Below are 22,333 nucleotides of genomic sequence, written 5' to 3' on the forward strand. Positions count from 1 at the left end.
CTCTGCTGTCAGCACAGAGCCTGCTTTGGATCCTCTGTCTCCTACTCTCTCTGCCCTTTCCCTACTCATATTCTCTTTCTCTTTCTCTCTCTCTCAAAAATAAATAAACATTAAAAAAAATAAAGATAAAAGATCCCTCTAGGTGCTGGGTTGAGAAGAGACCATGGAGGGACCAGGGTAGAAGCAAGGAGACCTGTTGAAAGGCTCCGGTGGTGTAGGTCCATGTTTTCTCACCCATAAAGCTGAAATCCACAGACTGTTTCTGTAACTCATCAGGTGGCAAAAGTAACCTACACTTAAGCAAACTGTCTTTGGTAGCCAAACTAGTGTAAATATTCCTATGTTTCACTGTAGAAACATTCACCTGCCTTGGTATACATATGTACCTTATTACTTCTCTAAAATGTAAAAAAATTTGTATCCCACAAATCATCTAGATGAAGGAATTCAGACCTGTACTCCAGGGGAAGAATGGCTTGGGTCAGGGTGGCCGTGCTGGAGATGGTGAGAGGTGGTCCCACTTTAGATAGCATTTGAAGGTAAGGCTAACAGCATTACCATACAGATTGAATGTGGGTATACAAAGAGTAATTTAAGATGATTCTAAGTTCTTTGGTCTTAGCAACTAGTAGGATGGAGGTGATATCTCCCGAATGAGAAAGACCATGGGTAGAATGTATTTGGGCTGACAATCAGAAACAAGTAGATGTGCAGAATTTGACACATGTATCTCTGTCCAACTGGAAAGGTTGGGCAGGTGGATATACAAATCTAGAGTTGGGGGAAAAGGTGGGCTACAGATGTATTTGCATTATAATTTTTTTTCCTTGATTTCCTTTTAAAATATCTTTAGTCTTTTCTCGGGAAGAAAAGACACACACACACACACACACACACAGAATAAAGAAAAGCTCTGTTAAACAACCTTTTCCATTAAACAAATATATATCTTTCAATGTAAAGAAAAATACAATTGAAGTATAGGGCTGTTTGGAGATTGCCTAACAGCAGTTGTAAATAATATCACCTGACAATTTATGAAATGAGAAGAGCCAAATTCTATTCTCAGATCCGTGGAGAGAATAAGGATGGTTTCAAGAAATTATTTTGCCAGATGTAAAGAAAATATTCAACAAAGAGATGGTGTTGAACTAAACAGTGCTAAGGTTCCTTTCTGTTTTCACAGTGAATAAACACTAGTTGTTTGCCCTGAGTTAAAAACTTAGAATCCTCCCCTTTTTCAGAAAATATGCTATAATCACAAGAGAGCAAATTAAGAAGTGTCCAAAATACCCTCCTACGTGCTAACGGTAACCAGCAGCTATAGCTGAAGATGAAATGAGGGTGAAATCTAATTTGGGGCAATAGTGTCTAGAGGCAGCAATGCTATCTGTGGAATGCAACCACCTTGGCATCCGATCAAAGTAATTCTTTTCCAGGGCATGTCTTTAAGACCACACTCTCTTAGAACGAGTGCTCTCAAACATCATCAGAACCCATGTCTCCCCAGTTTTATCCTGCTAAATTCGATTGGTGAACTCAATTGGATTGCTTATTTTTAATTCACATGTGTGTTGATACAGAGAGGAATAATGGAAAGACATACTTTTTAAAAAGAGAAAAAATTAAAGGCTCAGAAAGATGTTGAGATCTATGTTATTACGGTGTCTTTTTATATTACGTAGCCAAGTTTTTACGACCCTACGTTAAGGCAACAGAATAATAGAAGTACTATATGTACTTCAAGCACCCACGAATAAAGATCCCACTGTATGATCTCAAAGAGATGAAAACAAAACAATGTAGAGGAGTAAAATAGAGAGAGACACTGCAGAGACAAAGAGGAAAGGAGGGCGAGAGAAAGGGAAAGAGTAGAAAAATTACAAATATATTATTTTCAAGTAAAAGATGTGCATATTAGTAGATCTACCATCTGATTCCTCTAAAAATTATATTTATTGCCCAAAACACACACAATTACAACTACATCAGAATTAGAGAATTTCAATCTCTCTTTAAATGGACAATGACCTAGAAGGAAAATTTGAGAGTCACACACAAGCAAAGAGAAATGTCTTCTCTTTTAAAAAGATCATGAATGCCAGTATTCTTTTCACCTGGTAAACAACTGCAAAAGTATTCACTATAAGGGAGCAAGGTCTGGTTCCATCACGGAGGAATGGGAAAAGGAAAAGAAGAAACTAGTACCGGGAGAGGAGAAGAGGAGACAGGAGGAGTGAACACAAAGGTGGCTAAGAATAAGCACAGTGAAACGTGACAAATGGATAAATACAGGGTGAATATTTCCAAGTGGTAAAACTGCACATTTTGGTCTGGTCATAAGGCAACCTCTTCCTTCTTCAGAACTTGTGGCTTTACCTGTAGCCTCTATCTTCATGGGTGACACCATCCTTTACCCACTTACCCCTGAAAATCTGGGAGAAAGATTCCAGATCCAACCACCGGTCACAGCGAACAGAAGGGGTAGCTGTCCGGTTTTCTCCTCAATCCTTGACCCAACCCTCTGGTTTACTGGCACTTTATTGCCTATGCTAGGCTGCTTCCTACTCCTGTGCCTTTGGTGTGCTGTCTACATGAACTGCAGTGCCTCCCTTTTCTCATGCTCTTTGCCCCTTTTCCCTCAGGAAGCCCTCCTCACCCCAAACACGCCCTCAGTCAATACTTGATTAGGCGCCCCTTCTATTTCCATAAAGTGCTACACAAATCTCTCTCACCAACACACTACCCCAGTTATCCTCAGGGTGACGATCTTTTCCCAACAAGATTATACATTTTCTGTTTTATCTTTGTAAATCCAATGCCTAATACAGGGCCTGGGATTCTAAAACACACTCAAAAATGTTCACTGATTAAATGAACGATTAGATTAAAAGTTAAATAGCACTGATATAGCAAGCTTCCCATCTCAGAGTTTTTGAGGAGATCTGAACATGTTAGGAGAGTTCTCACACTGGATACGAGCTATGACCCACTACATGACTTCATGATATTCCCTTCATTGCTACACACATTGTTAGTTACCCAGCTGATTGCTTTTTGTACAGTTCTTTATAACATTTAACAATAAGGACACATGACTTACATTTTGTACAGCTAATTCTTTTTATAAGTTTCATTCTTATTCAAGGCATGGCCTATGATTGAAATGTCATTATAAAGGACTGATTAAAAATGTGCTTAATACAAAAGCCCCTGAGTAGCCAAAGCAATCCCGAGAAAGAAGAACAAAGCAGGAGGCATCACTCTGCCTGATTTCAAGCTATACTATAAAGCTGCAGTCATCAAAACAGTGTGGTGTTGGCATAAAAACAGATGCACAGACCAATAGAACAAAATCAACAGTGCAGGACTAAACTGAAGCATATGTGGTCAACTAATATTTGACAAGGGAACCAAGAATACTCAATGGAGAAAAGAGTCTTTTCGACAAATGGTGCTGGGAAAATTGGATATTCACATGCAAAAGAATGAAATTGGACCCTTATCTTATACAACACACACAAATTCACTCAAAATTGATTAAATACTTGAATTTAAGGCCTGAAACTATGAAACTCTTAGAAGAAAACATAGGAAAAAGTTCCTTGACATGGGTCTTGGCAATGATTTTATTGGATATGACAACCTAAAGCACAAGCAATAAAATAAAAAACAAGTGGGACTACATCAAATTGAAAAGCTTCTGCACAGCAAAAAAAGACCATCAACAAAGTGAAGACAAACTACAGACTGGAGAAAAATACTTGCAAACAATGTATCTGGTAAGGGGTTAATATCTAAAATATACAGGGAACTCATACAACTCAACAGGAAAAAAACCCAAATGATCCAAATAAAAATGGGCATAGGTTGTGAATAGACATTTTTCCAAAAAGGACACACACATGGGCAATGCCAAAAGAAAAGAGGTTCAATGTCCGTAATTATCAGGGGAATGCAACTTAAAACCTCCATGAGATACCACCTTGTGCCTGTTAGAATGGCCACCATCAAAAAAGACAAGAGATAACAAATGCTGGCAAAGAGGTGGAGAAAAGAGAGCCCTTGGGGCACTGTTGGTGGGAATGTAAATTGGTGCAGCCCCCATGGAAAACAGTACGGAGGTTCCTCAAAAAATTAAAACTAGAGTTACCATATGATCCAGCAATTCCACTTCTGGGTATTTATCCAAAGAAAATGAAAACACCATGTCAAAGAGATATCTCCACCCCCATGTTCACAGCAGCATTATTTGCAATAGCCACAACATGGAAACAACCTCAGTGTCTATCAATGGATGGATGGATAAAGAAGGTGTGGTATATATACACAATGGAATATATATACAATTCAGCCTTTAAAAAATGAGAAAATCTTGCCATGTGAGACCATATGGATGCACCTTGAGGCATTATGCTAAATCAAGTAAGTCAGAGAAAGACAAATACTATATGACCTCACATATTATACTTAGAATCTTAAAAAAAAAAAACTTACAAAAAATGATCAGATTTGTGGTTACCAGGTGTGGTGGGTAGGGGGGGAAGAACTGGAGGAAAGTGGTCAAAAGGTACAAACCTCCAGTTATAAGATCAATAAGTACGAGGGATATAATGTACAATGTTATGACTACAGTTAACACTGCTATTGGATTTATATGAAAGTTGTTATGAAAATAAATCCTAAGAGTTCTCGTCACAGAAAAATTTTTTTCTTATGTACCTATATGAGATGAGGGATGTTAACTAAACTTACTGTGGTAATCATTTCACGATCTATGTAAGTCAAGCCATTACACTGTATTCCTTAAACTTATATAGCACTGTATGTCAATTATAGTTCAATAAAACTGGAAAAAAACCCAAAACGTGCTATCATTTATATGACTTACTGAACACATCTCCTCTGGGCTTCTGAGGATCTGTCTGTATCCTGTTGTCAACTGTAATCCATCTTGGAGAGGTAGTGGCAACTGGCAGCACAGTTGTTAGTCTGGTGCTTGGTCTTTCTGGGGTTGTTATTGGTGATGTTCCGAATTCTATGGATGGCGGTGGGGTTGGCTGAGGTGTTGGCTCTGGTGTAGGTCTTATTGTTGGCTTAAAAGTGGGCCTGTTGGTAGCAGGAGGAATATATGGTGTCTTCAGAGGCCACCTAGTACTTCCAACATCAGGAATCCAATTACTGTGTCCTCCATCACCCTTTGAAATAGTACCATTTCCCTTTGGTACATGAATTGGACCTGATGGCTCAATCATGACTTTTGGAATATCTGAAAGAGTCAAAGAATTTAAATTAGTGTGTGACCATCTCTCTCTAAAAGCTTAGTTGTGGAGGGGCACCTGGGTGGCTCAGTTGCTTAAACGTCTGACTCTTCATTTCAACTCAAGTCATGATCGCACACTTTGTGAGTTCAAGCCCCATGTCGGGCTCTGAACTGACAGAGCAGAGCCTGCTTGGGATTCTCGCTCTCTGCCCCTCCCCCCGCTTCTCTCACATGTGTGGTCACTCTCTTTCAAAATAAATAAATATTTTTTAAAAAGGTCAGTTTTGGAATCAAATTGTGAAAAACACATTAGAATATCTAATGCCAACTAGGCTTACTTTTCACATTTAGAATATTCCCTTACTGTAAGTCATACTGTTTTCCAAATAACAACTGTGTGTATATGTATTTGATATATACATATGTATTCATACACACATATATCCATCCTGCAGATATATGCAGAAGTTATATTGGTATTTCTGTAACGGATATGTATTATTTAAAACACAAAGAATTTCAAGTCTCTGTAAAATGGAAATAGACATCACTGAGATTTTTTTAAATGCAGAAACATTCTAAGTTTTTTAAAATATGAGAAATGTATATTGAGAGTCTATGTTAAGTGTCCCTATGGCACACCCATATAATAAAATCGTGTTTCAAACTGTCTAAAGACTAATACTTTTCCATACTCTATATAAATTCAACTCATGCAAAACATTTTCTTCCTTCTTTCCTTCCTTCCTTCTTTCCTTCCTTCCTTCCTTTATTTTTATTTAAGTTTTAGTTAACATACAGGGCAGTACTGGTTTCAGGAGTAGATTTAAGTGATTCAACACTTACATACGACACCCAGTGCTCATCACAAGTGCCCTCCTTGGTACCCATCACCCACCTAGCCCATTCCCCCACCCACTTCCCTCCATCAACCTTCAGTTTATTCTCTATTACTAAGAATCTCTTGTGGTTAGTTTTCCTCTCTTCTCTTCCTACCCCTTCCCATATGTTCATCTGTTTTCATGCAAAATGTTTTCATTAAATGTTCTGTATATTTTTAAACTTGGTTTGCTTTCCCCCTTACTAATTTATACTATCACTTAAAAAAATTCAGAGGTCACTGTGATTATCTGTGGAATCTTTTTTTTTTTTTTTTGTGCTTATCTTCACCAAAAGGAATTAATAGTTAATCTTCCTGGAATGATACACTCATTCCAGGCTGGGAGTATGACTACATGACCCTTCAAAAATCCCTTAATCCCCATGATTTTATGGCTCATGATTTTCAGTAAATATTTTACTCCAAAAATTTAAAAATTATCTATTGTCACATGAACTATATACAAAATTATGGTCTTTGATTTGTAAAACTTGCATCTTGGAGGTTATTTTTTTCATGTTTATCAACTAACATAGCCATACTCCAAGCAGAACTTGTAAGAATTTAAAAAGCAAAAACAGTTCTAAATTTAGAGTAAATAAATATCAGAATGATTTTTTAATAGAATTTGGAGACATAAAACAGAGGAACAAAAGACGTAGAATATATTCATATTTTCTTCCTGTCATAATCTAATGTTAATGACAAACTTTTATTTCTGATTATAACAATATCTGATTTTCAGAGAGAGCTCCATAATTTCTTGCCAGCCAAACAGAGGCTATTGAGAAGTTTTAGCCCAGGAATTGAATGCTTTTAAGATTAGAATGTATTACTGCGTTGGGGTGCCTGGGTGGCTCAGTCAGTTAAGTGTCTGACTCTTGATTTCAGCTCAGGTCATGATCTCATGGTTCATGGGATCAAACCCCATTGTGATTCTGTACTGACAGTGCAGAGCCTGCTTGGGATTCTCTCTCTCCTCTCTCTGACCCCTCCTCTGCTCCTGTTCTCTCTCTCTCTCTCTCTCTCTCTCTCCCTCTCTCTCTCTCAAAATAAATAAACATTAAAAAAAAGAATGTATTACTGAGTCATTAATTTTTTTAAATACCTGAGTAAAGTGATTTGATTGCAGAAAATAGACTATATTATTAGCTATAAAAATGATACTTTCTTGATAATTAATCTAGTTCCTCATCTTCCCCAATAACTGCCTTTGTACAATTCCATATATCCTGCTAGAATTTAAAGGTGGGAGATAAACACTACTTACACACACAACTCAGTCCATCGCCCTGGTATCCATCTTTACATTTACACTTGTAGGACCCGTGCAAGTTGTAACATCGAGCGAAGCGGCTGCACTGATACTGACCAAGGGAACATTCATCTATATCTGCATCAGGAAGTGGGAAAAGAAGGGAGTTTATCCGGGAGAGGAGTATGATGGCTGCAAAACTATATAGAATCTCCAAAAAAATTTTTTTGAAAGGTCTGTGTAAAATCAGCAGATACACGGGAGAAATAAAGCACATGGACATCCAGGACTACCAGTGGTTGAACTGGACTTCTGCTTAATGTAAGGCCGGTACCCTCCCCTGCGTCTAACATCCCAATCACCGCCCCAGTTAAGAAAGCTTTCCGCACCACAGGAAGAAACAAAACAAAATGACGGTCAGGGCTCATTACCGTGACATTGGTATTTGCCTGCAATGTACATGAGGTCGAAGCCTTTATGACACTTGCAGATGTAGCTCCCAAAAGTGTTGACACACTGCCTAAATCTAGGGCAGGACACTCTCCCGGTGGCACATTCATCAACATCTAGAAACATAAATCAATTGCGTCTCAGAGGAGCAGCATCGCCATGTTCAGATGCGATCGATTTTAAAATAAATGTCCGCACACAGCTGCCTGGAACAGAGTGGCTCATCATAAATGTTATCCAGCTGGTTGCCCTGACAGGCACCATAAATTCCACACCTCCAAATTTCCATGCATCCTCCTGACCAAAGCTGTCCTGCTCTCGCACCATAGCTCAGCAGAGATTGCACCTGTATCCACTAGTTGCTCCAACTGGAAACAGGAAGCATCCTTGACAACCCTATTTCCCATAACCTCAAATCATCAGGCCCAGTTAATTCTGCCTCTAAAAAGTGATCGGAACTCATCTAGTCTTCTCTTCACCCACTACCTCTACCCTAGTCCAAGCTGCAATCTTCTCGGTTAGACTGTTGCAAGAGCCTCGGAACCAGTGTTTTCCCTGCCAATCTTACCCCCTCCAGAGCACTCCCTCTCAACTGTCAAAATCTTTTATTAAAACATAAAATTGGGATATTACCATGCTTAAGACTCCTCAACTGTTTCCACTTGCTTAAGTTAAATCCTCATTCCTCACAATGTCTGTGATCACCCTGCAATAACTATGTAGTCCTTATGTACCTCACCAGCTGTAACGCAAGCCACTGCCCCTCACGCTCACTCTGTCCTGAAGCCACATTGGCCTTCTTTCTTTTTAAACCTCACACAGGCCAGCCTCTCTTCTTCCAGTGCAGTGCCCTGCACCATTTCTACCATTATTTTCTAAAATAGACCTTTTATGGTTTTCTCTTAATACCTCATATTAACATTTAGTATTGTTTGTAATTTTGTTGGATATTTGTTTCTTTTCTGTCTTCCCATTAGACTATCAGCTTTGTGAGGACCAAAATCTTGTCTGCCGTGTCCCCTACTATATATCCTAACACTTGGCACAGCGCCTGAAATATAGAAAGTACTTAATAAATCTCTCTGGAATCACTCAATACCTCTATTCATTGAGAGCGTGTTACATGCTAAGTACTCTGCTCAGCTCTTCGCATATATAATCCCATTCAATCCTTATAATGATTCTACATGGCTTTACTCCCATTTTAAAGATGAGGAGATTCAAGCTCGAAGAAAGGAAGTCTTTTGCCTAAGGCTACATATCAGGCACACAGCAGAGCTAGGTTTGAAATCAAAGCCCAGACGGCTAACCACAATCCTATACTGTTTTCCTAATTTACAAGAAAAAAATCTAACCCTTTAGCACAGCATATATAACCTATCCCTGCCTACCTATTCAGCTTTATCACTCATTCCTTCTTAACATTCTAGAAACACTGAGCTCCTTTGCTTTTCCTGAATATTGTGCTCTCTTAAACTTGAAAGTCTTTGCACATGTGGTTTCCTCTGCCCGAAGCTTCCCCCCGTCCCTCATTTTTAGGGAAATAAGGTGTCCATTCTCCATTCATAGAGAGAGGTCCTCTCCTGAGACATGTGCTATCTTCTGAAGGATAGCTAATTGCCTGATGTAGGTAACTGCCTCGTTTCCTTACTCCATCACCTTTCCCTTTGTCCTTTTATCCTAGAGAGGCTGCTGACAGAGACGCTTGATTTTACAACTCACCCATACAGGTCCTCCCATCAGGAGCCAGCTGTAGGCCAGGAGAGGGGCACTGGCACCGTATCTGTCCTTTGACAACATCACAGCCATACTGACAGTTTGCCATGGAGCACGTCAGGGCACCTGGAAAGAGTGTGACTGGCTGACTCAGAGAGGCAGAGGACAAATTCTATGACTGTTTTTTTAACTTGACACTGAATCAACAATGAAGACAAAAAGGCCTCAATTATCCAACAGTCTAAAGACAGTCGAAAACAGAGGGACAGAAAGACCTTACTCCCCCAGGGATCAAGAAGATTAAGAAGTGAACCAGCTCTGTTATCATCTGAGGAAGACCTTTAATGCATTTCAAAAATTAAAAGACAAAAGATGCTCAACATCGCTCATCAGGGAAATACAAATCAAAACCACACTCAGATATCACCTCACACCAGTCAGAGTGGCCAAAATGAACAAATCAGGAGACTATAGATGCTGGAGAGGATGTGGAGAAGTGCAAACTGGTGCAGCCACTCTGGAAAACAGTGTGGAGGTTCCTCAAAAAATTAAAAATAGACTTACCTTATGACCCAGCAGTAGCACTGCTAGGGATTTACCCAAGGGATACAGGAGTACTGATGCATAGGGGCACTTGTACCCCAATGTTTATAGCAGCACTCTCAACAATAGCCAAATTGTGGAAAGAGCCTAAATGTCCATCAACTGATGAATGGATAAAGAAATTGTGGTTTATATACACAATGGAATACTACGTGGCAATGAGAAAAAATGAAATATGGCCTTTTGTAGCAACATGGATGGAACTGGAGAGTGTTATGCTAAGTGAAATAAGTCATACAGAGAAAGACAGATACCATATGCTTTCACTCTTATGTGGATCCTGAGAAACTTAACAGAAACCCATGGGGGAGGGAAAAGGGGAAAAAAAAAAAAAACCCCAAAGAGGTTAGAGTGGGAGAGAGCCAAAGCATAAGAGACTCTTAAAAACTGAGAACTGAGGGTTGATGGGGGGTAGGAGGGAGGGTAGGGTAGGTGATGGGCATTGAAGAGGGCATCTTTTGGGATGAGCACTGGGTGTTGTATGGAAACCAATGTGACAATAAATTTCATATATGAAAAAAATAATAAAAAATAAAAAATTAAAAATTAAAAGACAAATATAAAACTTTACCTCACGTAGATTATCTGGAAATTTTTCCAGTGGCCAAGGAAAAGTGGAAGATTGAGGTAATTTTCCAGATTACTCATGCTAAATGCCAGTCTTAACTAAAACATCCAATTAACTTTCTCAATTTCCCACTAAATTTTTCTAGGAACATAAAACATCCCACTGAGGTGTACAATGTTGGAGGATTCCAGCATCACTGCCACATAGTATTAAACATGAATTCACCGAATTCTAAAGGTTCCATGCTAAATCTGCAATGCTAACTAAGATTAGCTCAACTTTTCTAATAAAATGTAACCCAGTTCAAGAGAGATAACAGGTAATTAACTAATTTATAATTAGCTAATTTAACAGGTAACTCAGTAAAAATGAAAATCAAGTCATCAATTGTCATTATATATATCATTGTCATTATGGTATTATATAAACACCATCTCAATTCAATGTTCAGCCTACAGCCTTCGGGGCATTGTCCATCTTACAAACACATCCAAATGATAGTATGAAAACATGATACGTTTCTTTCTCACAAAGACATGAAGTCTACTTTCATGTTACTGTAATCATTTTTTTTCAGTTGAAGTAGATTTTGTTTTTTAGAAAAGGGATATCTTAGTCTTTAGACGACTATAAAGAAATGTAAACGTGAAGTGAGAAGGTATTTATGAATGGTTTATACTCAATCAAGCATTATTGGGTCCTCTGATGGATTCTCTACCATTTAACAGTTTAGTGTCTGTCCTTGTGAACAGCAACACAGTCCTCACATAGGTACGAATGCTCCTTTTCCGGCTAGAGCAGTTCTTTGCCCAGCTAGAAGACAGGCAAAAATGTGTTGGGGAAAAAACATTAGAAAACACATTTAAGTTTACGATTCTTGTTCTAAATACCACTTCCAAATCAGTTTAACGTGGACACCCATGGTAAAATAATGCTAGACACGTAAAAGGGCAATTTTTATTTTGATTTTCCATTCTTTAGGCACACATATAAATACATGCTCACATCCTGGTTAGGACAGCCTGGGAGGCTATTTTCACACACCCTATCGGAGCACCATGTGAAATCAAGCCAGAGCACTTCTAAAACAGTTAAGATTCTTGACATACTTGAGCAGGACCCATCTGGCATGAGCATATATCCATTGAGACAGTAGCACTTGTAGCTGCCGTAAGTGTTCATGCACCTGTGCTTGCAGGGTCGCGGCTTCAGGCCACACTCATTTAGATCTGGAAAGAATGGGGGTTGATGCAACAAAATGAGAAAACCTCAACACTAATATAAACCATTTAAAATACCTCTCTATATTAAAGAATAAATGAGAAAAGAAGGTCAAGCTACTGTAACCAGTAATTTCCATAAGAGATAGAGCTTCTTTACGCCATCTTAATTTTAAGGTTAATTTTACACTAGGGGTGACCAAGAACTTTCCATCAGAAATGACCTTATAACAATGAGAGGGCTGTGTGAATTTCTGGAACTTTGATTAGAGTACTTGTCCACAAAGGACAATTTGAAAAATTCTCCTCACAGACACGTGCCTACCTTATCATCCCTAGAAAGAGCAGACGACTATCCACCTCATGGGTAGAGGTGCCTACCACGTACCTGACTCCAATATCCTCCAAATATCTAGGTTTACTACCAGCTTCACTTCTGACTATGTGATCTTGCTCTTTCAATCTCTTTCTGTTTTAAAAGATACTCTGTGAGCCTTTCTTAGTTTACAGGAAGTATACAGATTTTAAAACATGAGACTGCTTTGGCCTTTCCAAAGGAAAGCTCTATTTTCAGAGGATAAGAGCTCCATGAATTACAGTGATCACTAGTGTGGTTTTTCTCTTGTTCAGTTTTACAGATTCTCTACACACTGATCTCAGATTAAAGAAGAAATTTCAGTTTTCTGCTTTACTGATGTATTCAGGTCACAAAATAAACAAAAAATCCTACCCTCCAACATGTTTTCATTGGGCAGTTAAGAAACGTATATGGAAATACTACTGGATGATACGTGGTGGACTACTATGTATTTTAGGTTCGTCCATTTAAATATCAACGTAAAATTAATAAACTTCACATTGTAAGAATTTTCTAGCCCAAGTTGAATATTGCTTCAAGTGAACATAAAACTCATAGTGACAAAGTGAAATACTAATGCCCAAAATACAGACTTCATTAAAAATAAATACGACCACATGTTTACTGTGTCTGGAACTATCAGCATAAGCACCTGACAAGATAAATTATCTATTAATCCATGTCATCAAATCAGAAATACAGGTATATCTAGTGACAAGGTGTTTTAATCTAATCGAATTTAAATCTGATCTGCTCGTTTACTGGTAATTTATAGCTTTCATTTAATTAAACCACCAAATTACACTGCTTTTAAAACCACCTAATAGTTGTTACATCTACAAATGTTTTCATATCTTACTAACTTTCAAACATGGTCTTTTTTCTAACGTTAACACGACAGTGAGCGGGTCCCCAGCTGGGCAAAGCCTAGGAAGGTTAAATAAGGAAACCAGATACCTTCATCATCTCCCATGCTTTCTTCAGTTTTCTACTTTATTGTCTCATGCCCGGTCAAGGGCATTCAAAACAGAATATTTTAAAATATATATTTTTTAAATTTCCTCAAGGCAGGTGCTTTGCAGATTATAGTATCAACCAAAAATTTGACTTCTCTGTTACATGAAGTAAAAATTTTAAATAAAGGAAGAAAGAGAAAGAAATTCACTCCACCTCTAATATTCTTCTAACTTGTATTTCAGTATTTACTAAAAATTAGAGTCAGGGAATCTTTTCTCATGTTCTAAGAGAAGTTAATTATCATTCCCAATATATCCATACATCCCTGCAGTTTCGCACCTGGATTTGATAAGTTCCTGGTTGGTATTAAATAGTATTTAGGGGCACCTGGGTATCTCAGTGGGTTAAATGTCTGATTCTTGGTTTTGGCTCAGGTCATGATCTCACGGTTTGAGAGACCCAGCCCTCCATCGGGCTCTGTGCTGACAGCATGGAAATCTGCTTGGGATTCTCTCTCTCTCTCTCTCTCTCTCTCTCTCTCTCTCTCTCTCTCTCTCTGCCCCCTCTTCAAAATAAATAAATGAAAACATTTAAAATAAAAATTTAAATAGTATTTAAATCTGAGCACATTGTTAGAGAAAGGCTTTGTGTTTTAAATATTTTTTGCACTAAGCAAATATAAAACAGAACAGTAGAGGGGTGCCTGGGTGACTCAGTCAGTTAAGCATCACACTTCAGCTCAGGTCATGATCTTGCAGTTCTTGAGTTCAAGCCCCGCTTTGGGCTCTGTGCAGACAGCTCAGAGCCTGGAGCCTGCTTCAGATTCTGTGTCTTCCTCTCTCTACCTCTATCTCTCTGCTCCCCCCCCCCACTTTCTTTCTCTCTTTCTCAAAAATAAACATTTAAAAAAAACGAACAGTACAATAAAGCCATAGATTGACTGAGTTCTATATTTCAAGGGAAAGTTATTGATGGATATAAAATGTGTCAATTAAGAACACTTAGGTTTATTTTTAAAGAGCCACAGAAACTTCTGTGGGTTCCTGATGGAAATTGGCCAGATGTCTGCAGCTCTAAGCAGCTTATACAAGGGATATTTATGCTGATGGAAATTTCTTTAGACACTGTCCATGAACTAAAGCTGAAGCCAAGTTATTATGGCAGCTCCACTCTTGACCAACAAAGGACCCCTCAAGATTGCTATGAGAGTTTTCATGATCCAGACTGGGGCTGCCAGTGGTCTTCAGTCCAAATCTATCCTTCCCTTCCCATGAGAAAAAGAGTACTCTTGGGTTAAGAATCATGAAGCCGAACGGAAGTGAAAAACAAGATGTCATAATTCAAAAACAAACAAAAACAAATCCCCCACCTGGGAATCCGTATGAAATTAATATGGAAGAGGAAATAAACATGCAGCATTCAATGGGTAAACGCAGAGACGTTTGTTGGCTACTTCACTATTATTAAATTGACACATAAATATCTAATACGCTGAAAGCAATCTGAGAAAGCTGTACTCCAACAGCTGGTGATGGAGTGGCTGATACCCACTGACAGCTGGCTGGTGTCGATGTCTCCAGTGACTGCCATCATTGCTCCATCTGCTACAGGCATGTGCGTCCTAAAAACTTCACACTGACCCTTACAAAAACCACTGCAGAAATTATGAAATAGAATTCCACAATAATCCGTGTTATCAATATTTACCAAATATCAGACTTCTGCTAAAGCAGGGAGCTTCGAAAGATTAAAAGCATCTGGTGTCCTGGTGATGAACTTCTTTTTTCTCAATTTTCTTCAGGGTTTCTAGTTTATGATGATTATAGCTTTATTTTCTTATTGACCAAATGCCTTACAAAATTGAGTTAATATGTGCTGCTTCCAAAACCTCTTAGACTACTGACCTAGTAACACATGTCTTACTATCAAGTCAGAAATCCAAAAACACCACTTCCAATTTGCAGCAAATTCTCCTATAATAACAAGTAGAACAGGGCGCCTGGGTTGCTCAGTCAGTTGAGCGTCTGACTTTGGCTCAGGTCATCATCTCACAGCTCGTGAGTTTGAGCCCCACGTTGGGCTCTGGGCTGACAGCTCAGAGCCTGGAGCCTGCTTCGGATTCTGTGTCTACCTCTCTCTCTGCCCCACCCCCCCACTTGTACTCTGTCTCTGTCTCTCAAAAATAAATGTTAAAAAAATTTAACAAGTAGAACAATATAAAGAACATGATCACACTTTCTCAAATCAGTTTTAAAGGTGATAAAAGAACCTAGGAAAGAAAACTTTAGTGTATTTACTTAAATTCACTTTAATCCTGTTCTTTCTCTAGAAGTTTGTAATATAAATTATAAGGAAACTCTACAATAAAAAAATTAATTCTGTCATGTACCTATTTTATCACATCAAAAGACATCACTTTACAATTAAACCACTTACATTTCAAATGCTTCAATTATCACATATACATTCTTAAAGCACATCTATTACAGTGAGGCATATATTTAAGCAGGTTGATGGATTCAGGAGCTTGGGAAGGTAGGATGGGGGGGTGGAGGGGAGAGTAAGAAGAGAGTCCAGAACAAAAATGCAAGCTGCACAGCATTATAATTACACTGTAGGGAAAAAAGAATCAGAAATTTTGTTAGCATGCAGACACTGAAAAATAGCCTAAAAAATCTAGAATAAATTCACTGAATAAGATAACCCAGTGGATTTTAAGGAAAATAATCTTCCATTCAATACATTTAGACTTTTTTTTTCTTCTTTGACCCTTAAACTTGGCAACGTCTCAGAAATTTAACCTTTTACATTTTATCTAACGTGGAGGTCATAGGCAAATAGATGTCATTCAACTGCCATAACTTTCATTGTTTAAAACTCAATGATTGAAATTACTTCTATTGCCCTAATTCTTTATGCAGAAGATACACAAGTGCATTAAGTTGCTATCAGCAGAGAGAAACTAATTAATAATTTAAACTATTTGAATTCAGTCATTCTAAGTTTCTAAATTTAGGAGTGGGTAAAGGATACAGTCTTTTAGAAGAAAAACTGTAAAATCATGCTGCCACCAAACTTTCGTACAAAACTTCATCATAATGAAAACATTAGTATTTCTGGTATGCCTGTTCCCACACCAGCCCTACAGGTGAATAGGGCAAGAATTCTCTCCCCGTTACTAATTGGTTTGCTAAGACTGAGACACACTAAATGACTTGCTTATAATCACAGAGCCACTTAAAGGCTATACTGAACCAGAACCTAGGCTTTCTAATATCACAAAATGTACATCAAAAGAATGAAATTAATAACGTATGGTTTGATTTCCAGGTAACCTAAAACTCTCTTCTCCAGATATGGTGGCAGGGGAGAGGACTTCATCATTCCTGAAATCTACTTAGCAAAAGTCATCAAAATCCCAATCTCAGTTGCTTTGGAATTCCTGACTTCACCTGTTAAAATTATTTTGCCATTTGACTTTCAGAAAACATTCGGAAGCCCAGAAAAGAAGAAGAGAAGCAATGATATTTCTAATGCAGTGAAAGGACAGTGGAGGCTCCAGGCTTTTTAGAGCACAGAGAATCAGCACCAGGTGACAATTCCTGTTGCTTGCTTCACATGCTCAGGATGCCGAAGGCTGGGTACTCCTGGGGCTAGTCTTCAGGATATTTGCAAAAAGTGACGAAACTGCAGGAAGCCGTGCAGGTGGGAGAGCAAACCACCTGAGATAATACACGCTCACCCCTTGAAGGTAAACTTGTGGCCTGATGATCCAGGGGTTGGAAAAGAGGCTGTTCACTGCCTTGGTCAAGAGGAGTTGGGTAGAAGTGTTCGTCTTCACACCAGGAAGAAGGTAATAAGAGTCAACTTTGAACTGATGTCATTTTTAGCCCTAAAAATCTTTATAAGTATATATTAAACAATTACATAAAGTTGGTGGATTTCAAAAAGGATACTGTACATGCTTTTTAAAAATCAGTTTCTAGTTCTTCTGGTTTTTTAATTTTAATTTCTATTTTCCTTAAAATTTATCACTGCCATCTTGCCTCCCAAGAACACAAGTACATTTTACACACATGCACACACACATACATCATTCCTACACCAATCTTTAGAGAAACCACTAAAAAAGAGATGGTCATTTTTTAAAGCCTGATTGTAGTCACTGACAAAGACAGAAAACTCGATTATACAAATACTGATTACAGTCTACCTGACACTGAAGTCTTAAATGTCCAATCAAGACTTTTCCTTATTATGTTGTCCAATAGTTTAAAATACTCCACAATTATGCACACATTTATGATTTGCATAGAGCTTTTTAAAATAAATAGCATGACAGTTCACCAATGTTATTCACATGTAAGAACTCGTGTTACATTTAGGTCACACTTAGTAGGAATATACAGTAAGCTTTCCACAAAAGAGGTTAACTCTTGCCATTATTAACTTACCAAAATAAGATGAGTAACTCGAAAGTAGAGTCAAAAAGGCAATCGCATCCTGTTTCAAGGCTTTCATACTATTAATAACCAGTTAATATTCCAAATTAAATGAACACTGGTTTCTGGGTTGAAACCACACATCTTTTAAAAAGTAAGGCTATCTGGAATTACCTTACTACACAGGGGTATAGCATGTAGACTGTTGTCCTAAGGAAGGCAATCAACTTTCAGATTTACCTAAGCCACCAAAATGTACTGTCTGGTTCTGTGCTACGAGATACTAGATCTTGGGGTGAGGAATTCAACATATGAAACATAAACTTTGTCAAAACATTAGGAACTGATATTTATAAACTGTTTTTTCTGAAATTATTATAAGCCCTTAATATAAGCCAGAATTGCATGGTACCATTTCCAGGGCCAGGATGGGGCTGCAGGGGGTGATCAGGAGAACTTACCTAACCGTGGTCCATTCAATCTTCTGGCTCCTGATTCCAAACCCTAAGCCTGACCCATACCTGACCATGTGCCCTCAACTCAACCCTTCCAGGAGATCGCTGCACTGTGGGTGGTTCTGCCCATGGCACTTCCTGGTTGCCAACCCTAACCCTAGCCATGGCTCTGGTTGTAAGGGGGCCCACCTCTTGCATTCAAGAACACAGATCTTTCATTTCTGAAAATATGCAATGATAGGACATATTACATGATAAAAATCATTCCCTAATTGGAAAGTTATAAAAAGATTATTACCTATAACAGTATCATTTTTTGGCTGAGGGGAAAGAGAATTGGTATGGGTACAGAGACTCAAAGAGGAGAAGAGTATGCATGAATAAAAATTACCAGAAAAATACGGTGGAGGAAAAGCAAACCAGAGTTAGGATTAGCATTTCATTACTGTGAAAGGTACCATGTGCCGTATAGAATGTGCTAATGATCAGGCCGAGCCTATGATTTTATATGTGATCTAGCTATTACAAATCCAGAAGTGACTCAGAGGGAAAAGCAAGCCACCCACAGCAGATTCACATCAATCCTGCAACAAGGCTGTTAAATTAAACCAGTTGCAAAGTGGGCTTGCCCTGCTATTCTGGCTGCCCCCAGGTAGCTCTGAAAGCACTTGCTAAATGCTTGTCGTTCATACAAGCTGTTCACTCCAGCAATCAAGTCTGCAGGAGGTTATTTCTTACATCACACAACTTGCAACAAATTTTTTAGCGAATACTTGCCTTACATAGAAACCTAGTTTCAATGAAAAGCTAATTTCCAGTTCTATGAAATCATCTCAAATATACCTCTTCTTGACATTTCTCCTGAAGAAAAAAGAAACCTGTTGGGAGTTCCAATATCTCTGAGGCATATTTGCCAGTTTATTAAAATGTATGTGCCAGATAAAAACAGTCTACATTAATTTGCTATGTAACAGATATAGACAATTTGCTCTAATATCATTTCCTTGTGTCTCTGGACAGTTCTCCCACTTAGCCAGCTCCTCCACAGCTGCCTCTCACCCTGACGAGGGCTCTCAGCCCACAGAGACTGCCTACAGTGCTGGACTGGGCAACTGCACAACTGCATGGAGCCCTTACAAGTATGGTGTTCAGGACCAAGAGCCATTATATGAAACAATCATTCATTTAGCAAATATTTAATGTGCACTTAGTGTGTGCAAGTCATTTTAATAATAGTTTTCAGGAATCTAGAAATCAGAGACCAAAAAGGATTCTTGCTCTCAAACACCATAAACCATGCCATTGGGAACTTGTCACAATTGCTTTTTTGGTAAGGAAGGCAAAGAAAGAGATAATCAAAAACATATGTTTACTGTAAGCTGTGGTTTTATATTCAAGATTGGACTTGAAATTACATTTTCAGTGTCCGCACTATTTTTTGCGGGTGTAAAATCCCATTTTGCTACTAATGAAATCCTCTTCTCCCCTAAGGAATATAGTTTTAGGAGGCAAGATTTCAACTCAGTAAATTTCAACTTTTCTTTAGAGAAACAGGTATGTATTACAGTAAAAAGTACATGATAAACTGGTTTTTCTGAAAATAGGAGATACCCAGAGATAAATCCTTGTTACAATAATAGTTTCAGTGTCTTTGAAGCATATTAAAGTTGATGTAGTTCCTGAAAATAAATTTAAATGAATTTCTCTGCAATCTCAACAGTGGCTTCTTATAATAACCTCCTTTGTATAAATTCCTGGCATCAGGACAGCAAAGTTTTATGGTACTGACATATTGATGAAACCTCTGATAGTCTATGTTCACCACTTTAAAAAAGGAAGCATGTGGGAACTCTAAGATGAACACATTGAGAATTCAATAATCAGAACTGAAGATGTCACTACTTGCAAACTTAGACTGCGGAAGGAAAATTAAATGGATTTTTAAAAGAGTAAACTGAGATCATAAAAACTCTACTTACTTCAAAAAGACTATCCAGGTATGTTTGGTAAATTCCAAGTTAAAAAATATTATAAGACATAAAAGAAGCATTGGGAAAAAAGTTAATCAAATAACAGATAATACAGAACATACTTTAGAATAACAGCTTCTCCTACCATTGGATATGTCACATTTCATTAGCATGGATTTCCTCTGACAGTTCAGGAATAATTACATATACTTTTAAACATAAGTTTTTCTGTACTGTTGTGGAAATTATGCCCATAAGTCACGAGTTTACATGAGGCATATCAAGGAGTATCAGATATTGATGAACAGGAGTGTTTCAAAAATATCATTTCCATATTTGATGAGGTCAAGTAAGTTATCTATGAGACAGGCCCCATGTAACTGTTTCATTCAACACTAAAAAGGATAGAACATATTACTTACATTTAAGAAATAAGTAAAAATTGACTCTTATCCTTGTATCTCTCTGGTGAAATCTAACCCCAGCTTTTCTTACATAGCCAACAGTCCTAAACAGACATATACTGGATCTTTCACCAACTAATTCTGTGAACTTAGACAAGATACTTAATATCCCTGATATCTCTTTAAGTGAAAAATAACAATAAGCTATTATTTATCATTTAATTATCATAAATAACACTTTACCTCCTGACACTGTAATAATGAAAATAGATAACATATGTAAACTACCTGAGCACGGTGCTAAGTAAACACCTGCTTTTATAAACAACTTAAAACAAAAATAAATTAGTCAAAATCTTTATTTCTCAGAGGAACTTTTGCAATCTGGTAACAGTTGAACGGAATTTAATCTCAAAAACGAAAGGGCTCAGAGTTTGAACGGACCTCAAACTCCTACCTAACTTTGAGTACTGAAGGTGTTTCATCTAACAGGGGTCCAAGGAGGCCAAAAATCAGCCAGAGCTTCCCAACTAGTTAGTGGAGAAACAAAGATGAGCAGAATGGAAGGCTTCTACATTACCGATGCTGTGCTTCTCTTCTTTAAATGTGTATTTTAATTAGTATCAATGAATAAGAGGATGAAATTCTTTTAATTGCCCTCTGATGCAATACATTTTAAGATTTCACATTACATTTTTATCTTTCAGAACATGGCAGCTCACACATTTAGAAACAGCAGTCGTGGAAAAGTGGTTTGGCATGAGAACCTCTAATTTTTATATTAGGCAGAAATAGAGGGGGTTTGTGATTGTAATTTATGTCTGTTTTCCTACCTTGACTGCAGGTTTTTCCAGCATATCCAGGATGGCACTTGCACTTGTTGGGTCCAATACATTCACCATGTTTGCACTGTGGTTGGCATACAGCTGTGAAGAGAGGATTTAATGCATTACTTCTAGGTCAGTTGAACATCAACCGTATAGCATCTATGTCATATAGTAGTCTGATAATAAAAGAGAAGACTAAGAACTTACAACAGAATAGCAGAAATATATAAATTCACTATGTCTGAGTGTGGTAAGCACTGTTAGACTAAATACTCTCACATACATGTAGGGTGTGTGTGTGTGTGTGTGTGTGTGTGTGTGTGTGTGTGTATCGCTTGGGTCTGAAAAACTGCCTAAACTTAAGTATAATGTTAAAGCAGTAAAAAAAAAAAAAAAAAAAAAAAAAGAGGTAAAACTATGAATAAGCACAACTGATAATTGTCAATAGTTGCAACTTTATAATAACCGGTACCTGTAATTTCAAACTCATTCCCCCCAAAATGCTTCAAAAGTAGTTTTTAGTCCAAAGATATTGGGTATGTATGAAATCCAGATAAATTTCTCATTAAATAATATCTATTTTATTGGAAATGCTATTTCTAATATGAAATGGCTTGAAATAAAGTAAAAACTAAAAATTCAGTATTTCTGGAACTTCAACTTAAGATCCACTTCACCTTGATCTTTCTTAACCCTAGGTGTGTTGCAATTGCCTACACCCTTGCTGTGGTCTATCACAGCAAACAGGAAGTTCTATTTTACAATTACTATCTTCCATCAACTGAGTTGGTCTTTCCTCAAGATTCCAAAATGCTGTAAAACGTCACTCAAAGCTTTTTACAGTCTTCCATTTCTGCCAAGACACTGGTCAGAATTTATTCTGTTTCCTCTATACCAGTGATTCTCACCTGAGGCTATCTTTGTCCCCTATGTAACATTTGGTATAAAGAGACATTTTTGGTTGT

The 22,333-nt window shown here is 37.8% G+C and overlaps 1 protein-coding gene across 4 annotated transcripts in view; it reads right to left on the bottom strand.

Annotated features, from left to right (window-relative positions):
* Positions 1–22,333, bottom strand: part of NPNT (nephronectin) — an 82,519-nt gene that overhangs the window by 27,753 nt on the left and 32,433 nt on the right. For 2 of the 4 annotated variants that reach the window (XM_042984083.1, XM_042984082.1), the window contains 7 exons: positions 21,375–21,467; positions 17,013–17,105; positions 11,845–11,964; positions 9,571–9,690; positions 7,830–7,964; positions 7,414–7,536; positions 4,892–5,269 (listed from right to left, as the gene is read on the bottom strand). In XM_042984083.1, coding sequence (XP_042840017.1) covers positions 4,892–5,269; positions 7,414–7,536; positions 7,830–7,964; positions 9,571–9,690; positions 11,845–11,964; positions 17,013–17,105; positions 21,375–21,467 — 1,062 coding nt within the window. The remainder of the gene's footprint in view (positions 1–4,891; positions 5,270–7,413; positions 7,537–7,829; positions 7,965–9,570; positions 9,691–11,844; positions 11,965–17,012; positions 17,106–21,374; positions 21,468–22,333) is intronic. The other 2 variants (XM_042984086.1, XM_042984084.1) reach the window with 1 other exon arrangement.

The sequence above is a fragment of the Panthera tigris genome, chromosome B1, assembly GCF_018350195.1.
Source record: "Panthera tigris isolate Pti1 chromosome B1, P.tigris_Pti1_mat1.1, whole genome shotgun sequence".
NCBI lineage: Eukaryota > Metazoa > Chordata > Mammalia > Carnivora > Felidae > Panthera > Panthera tigris.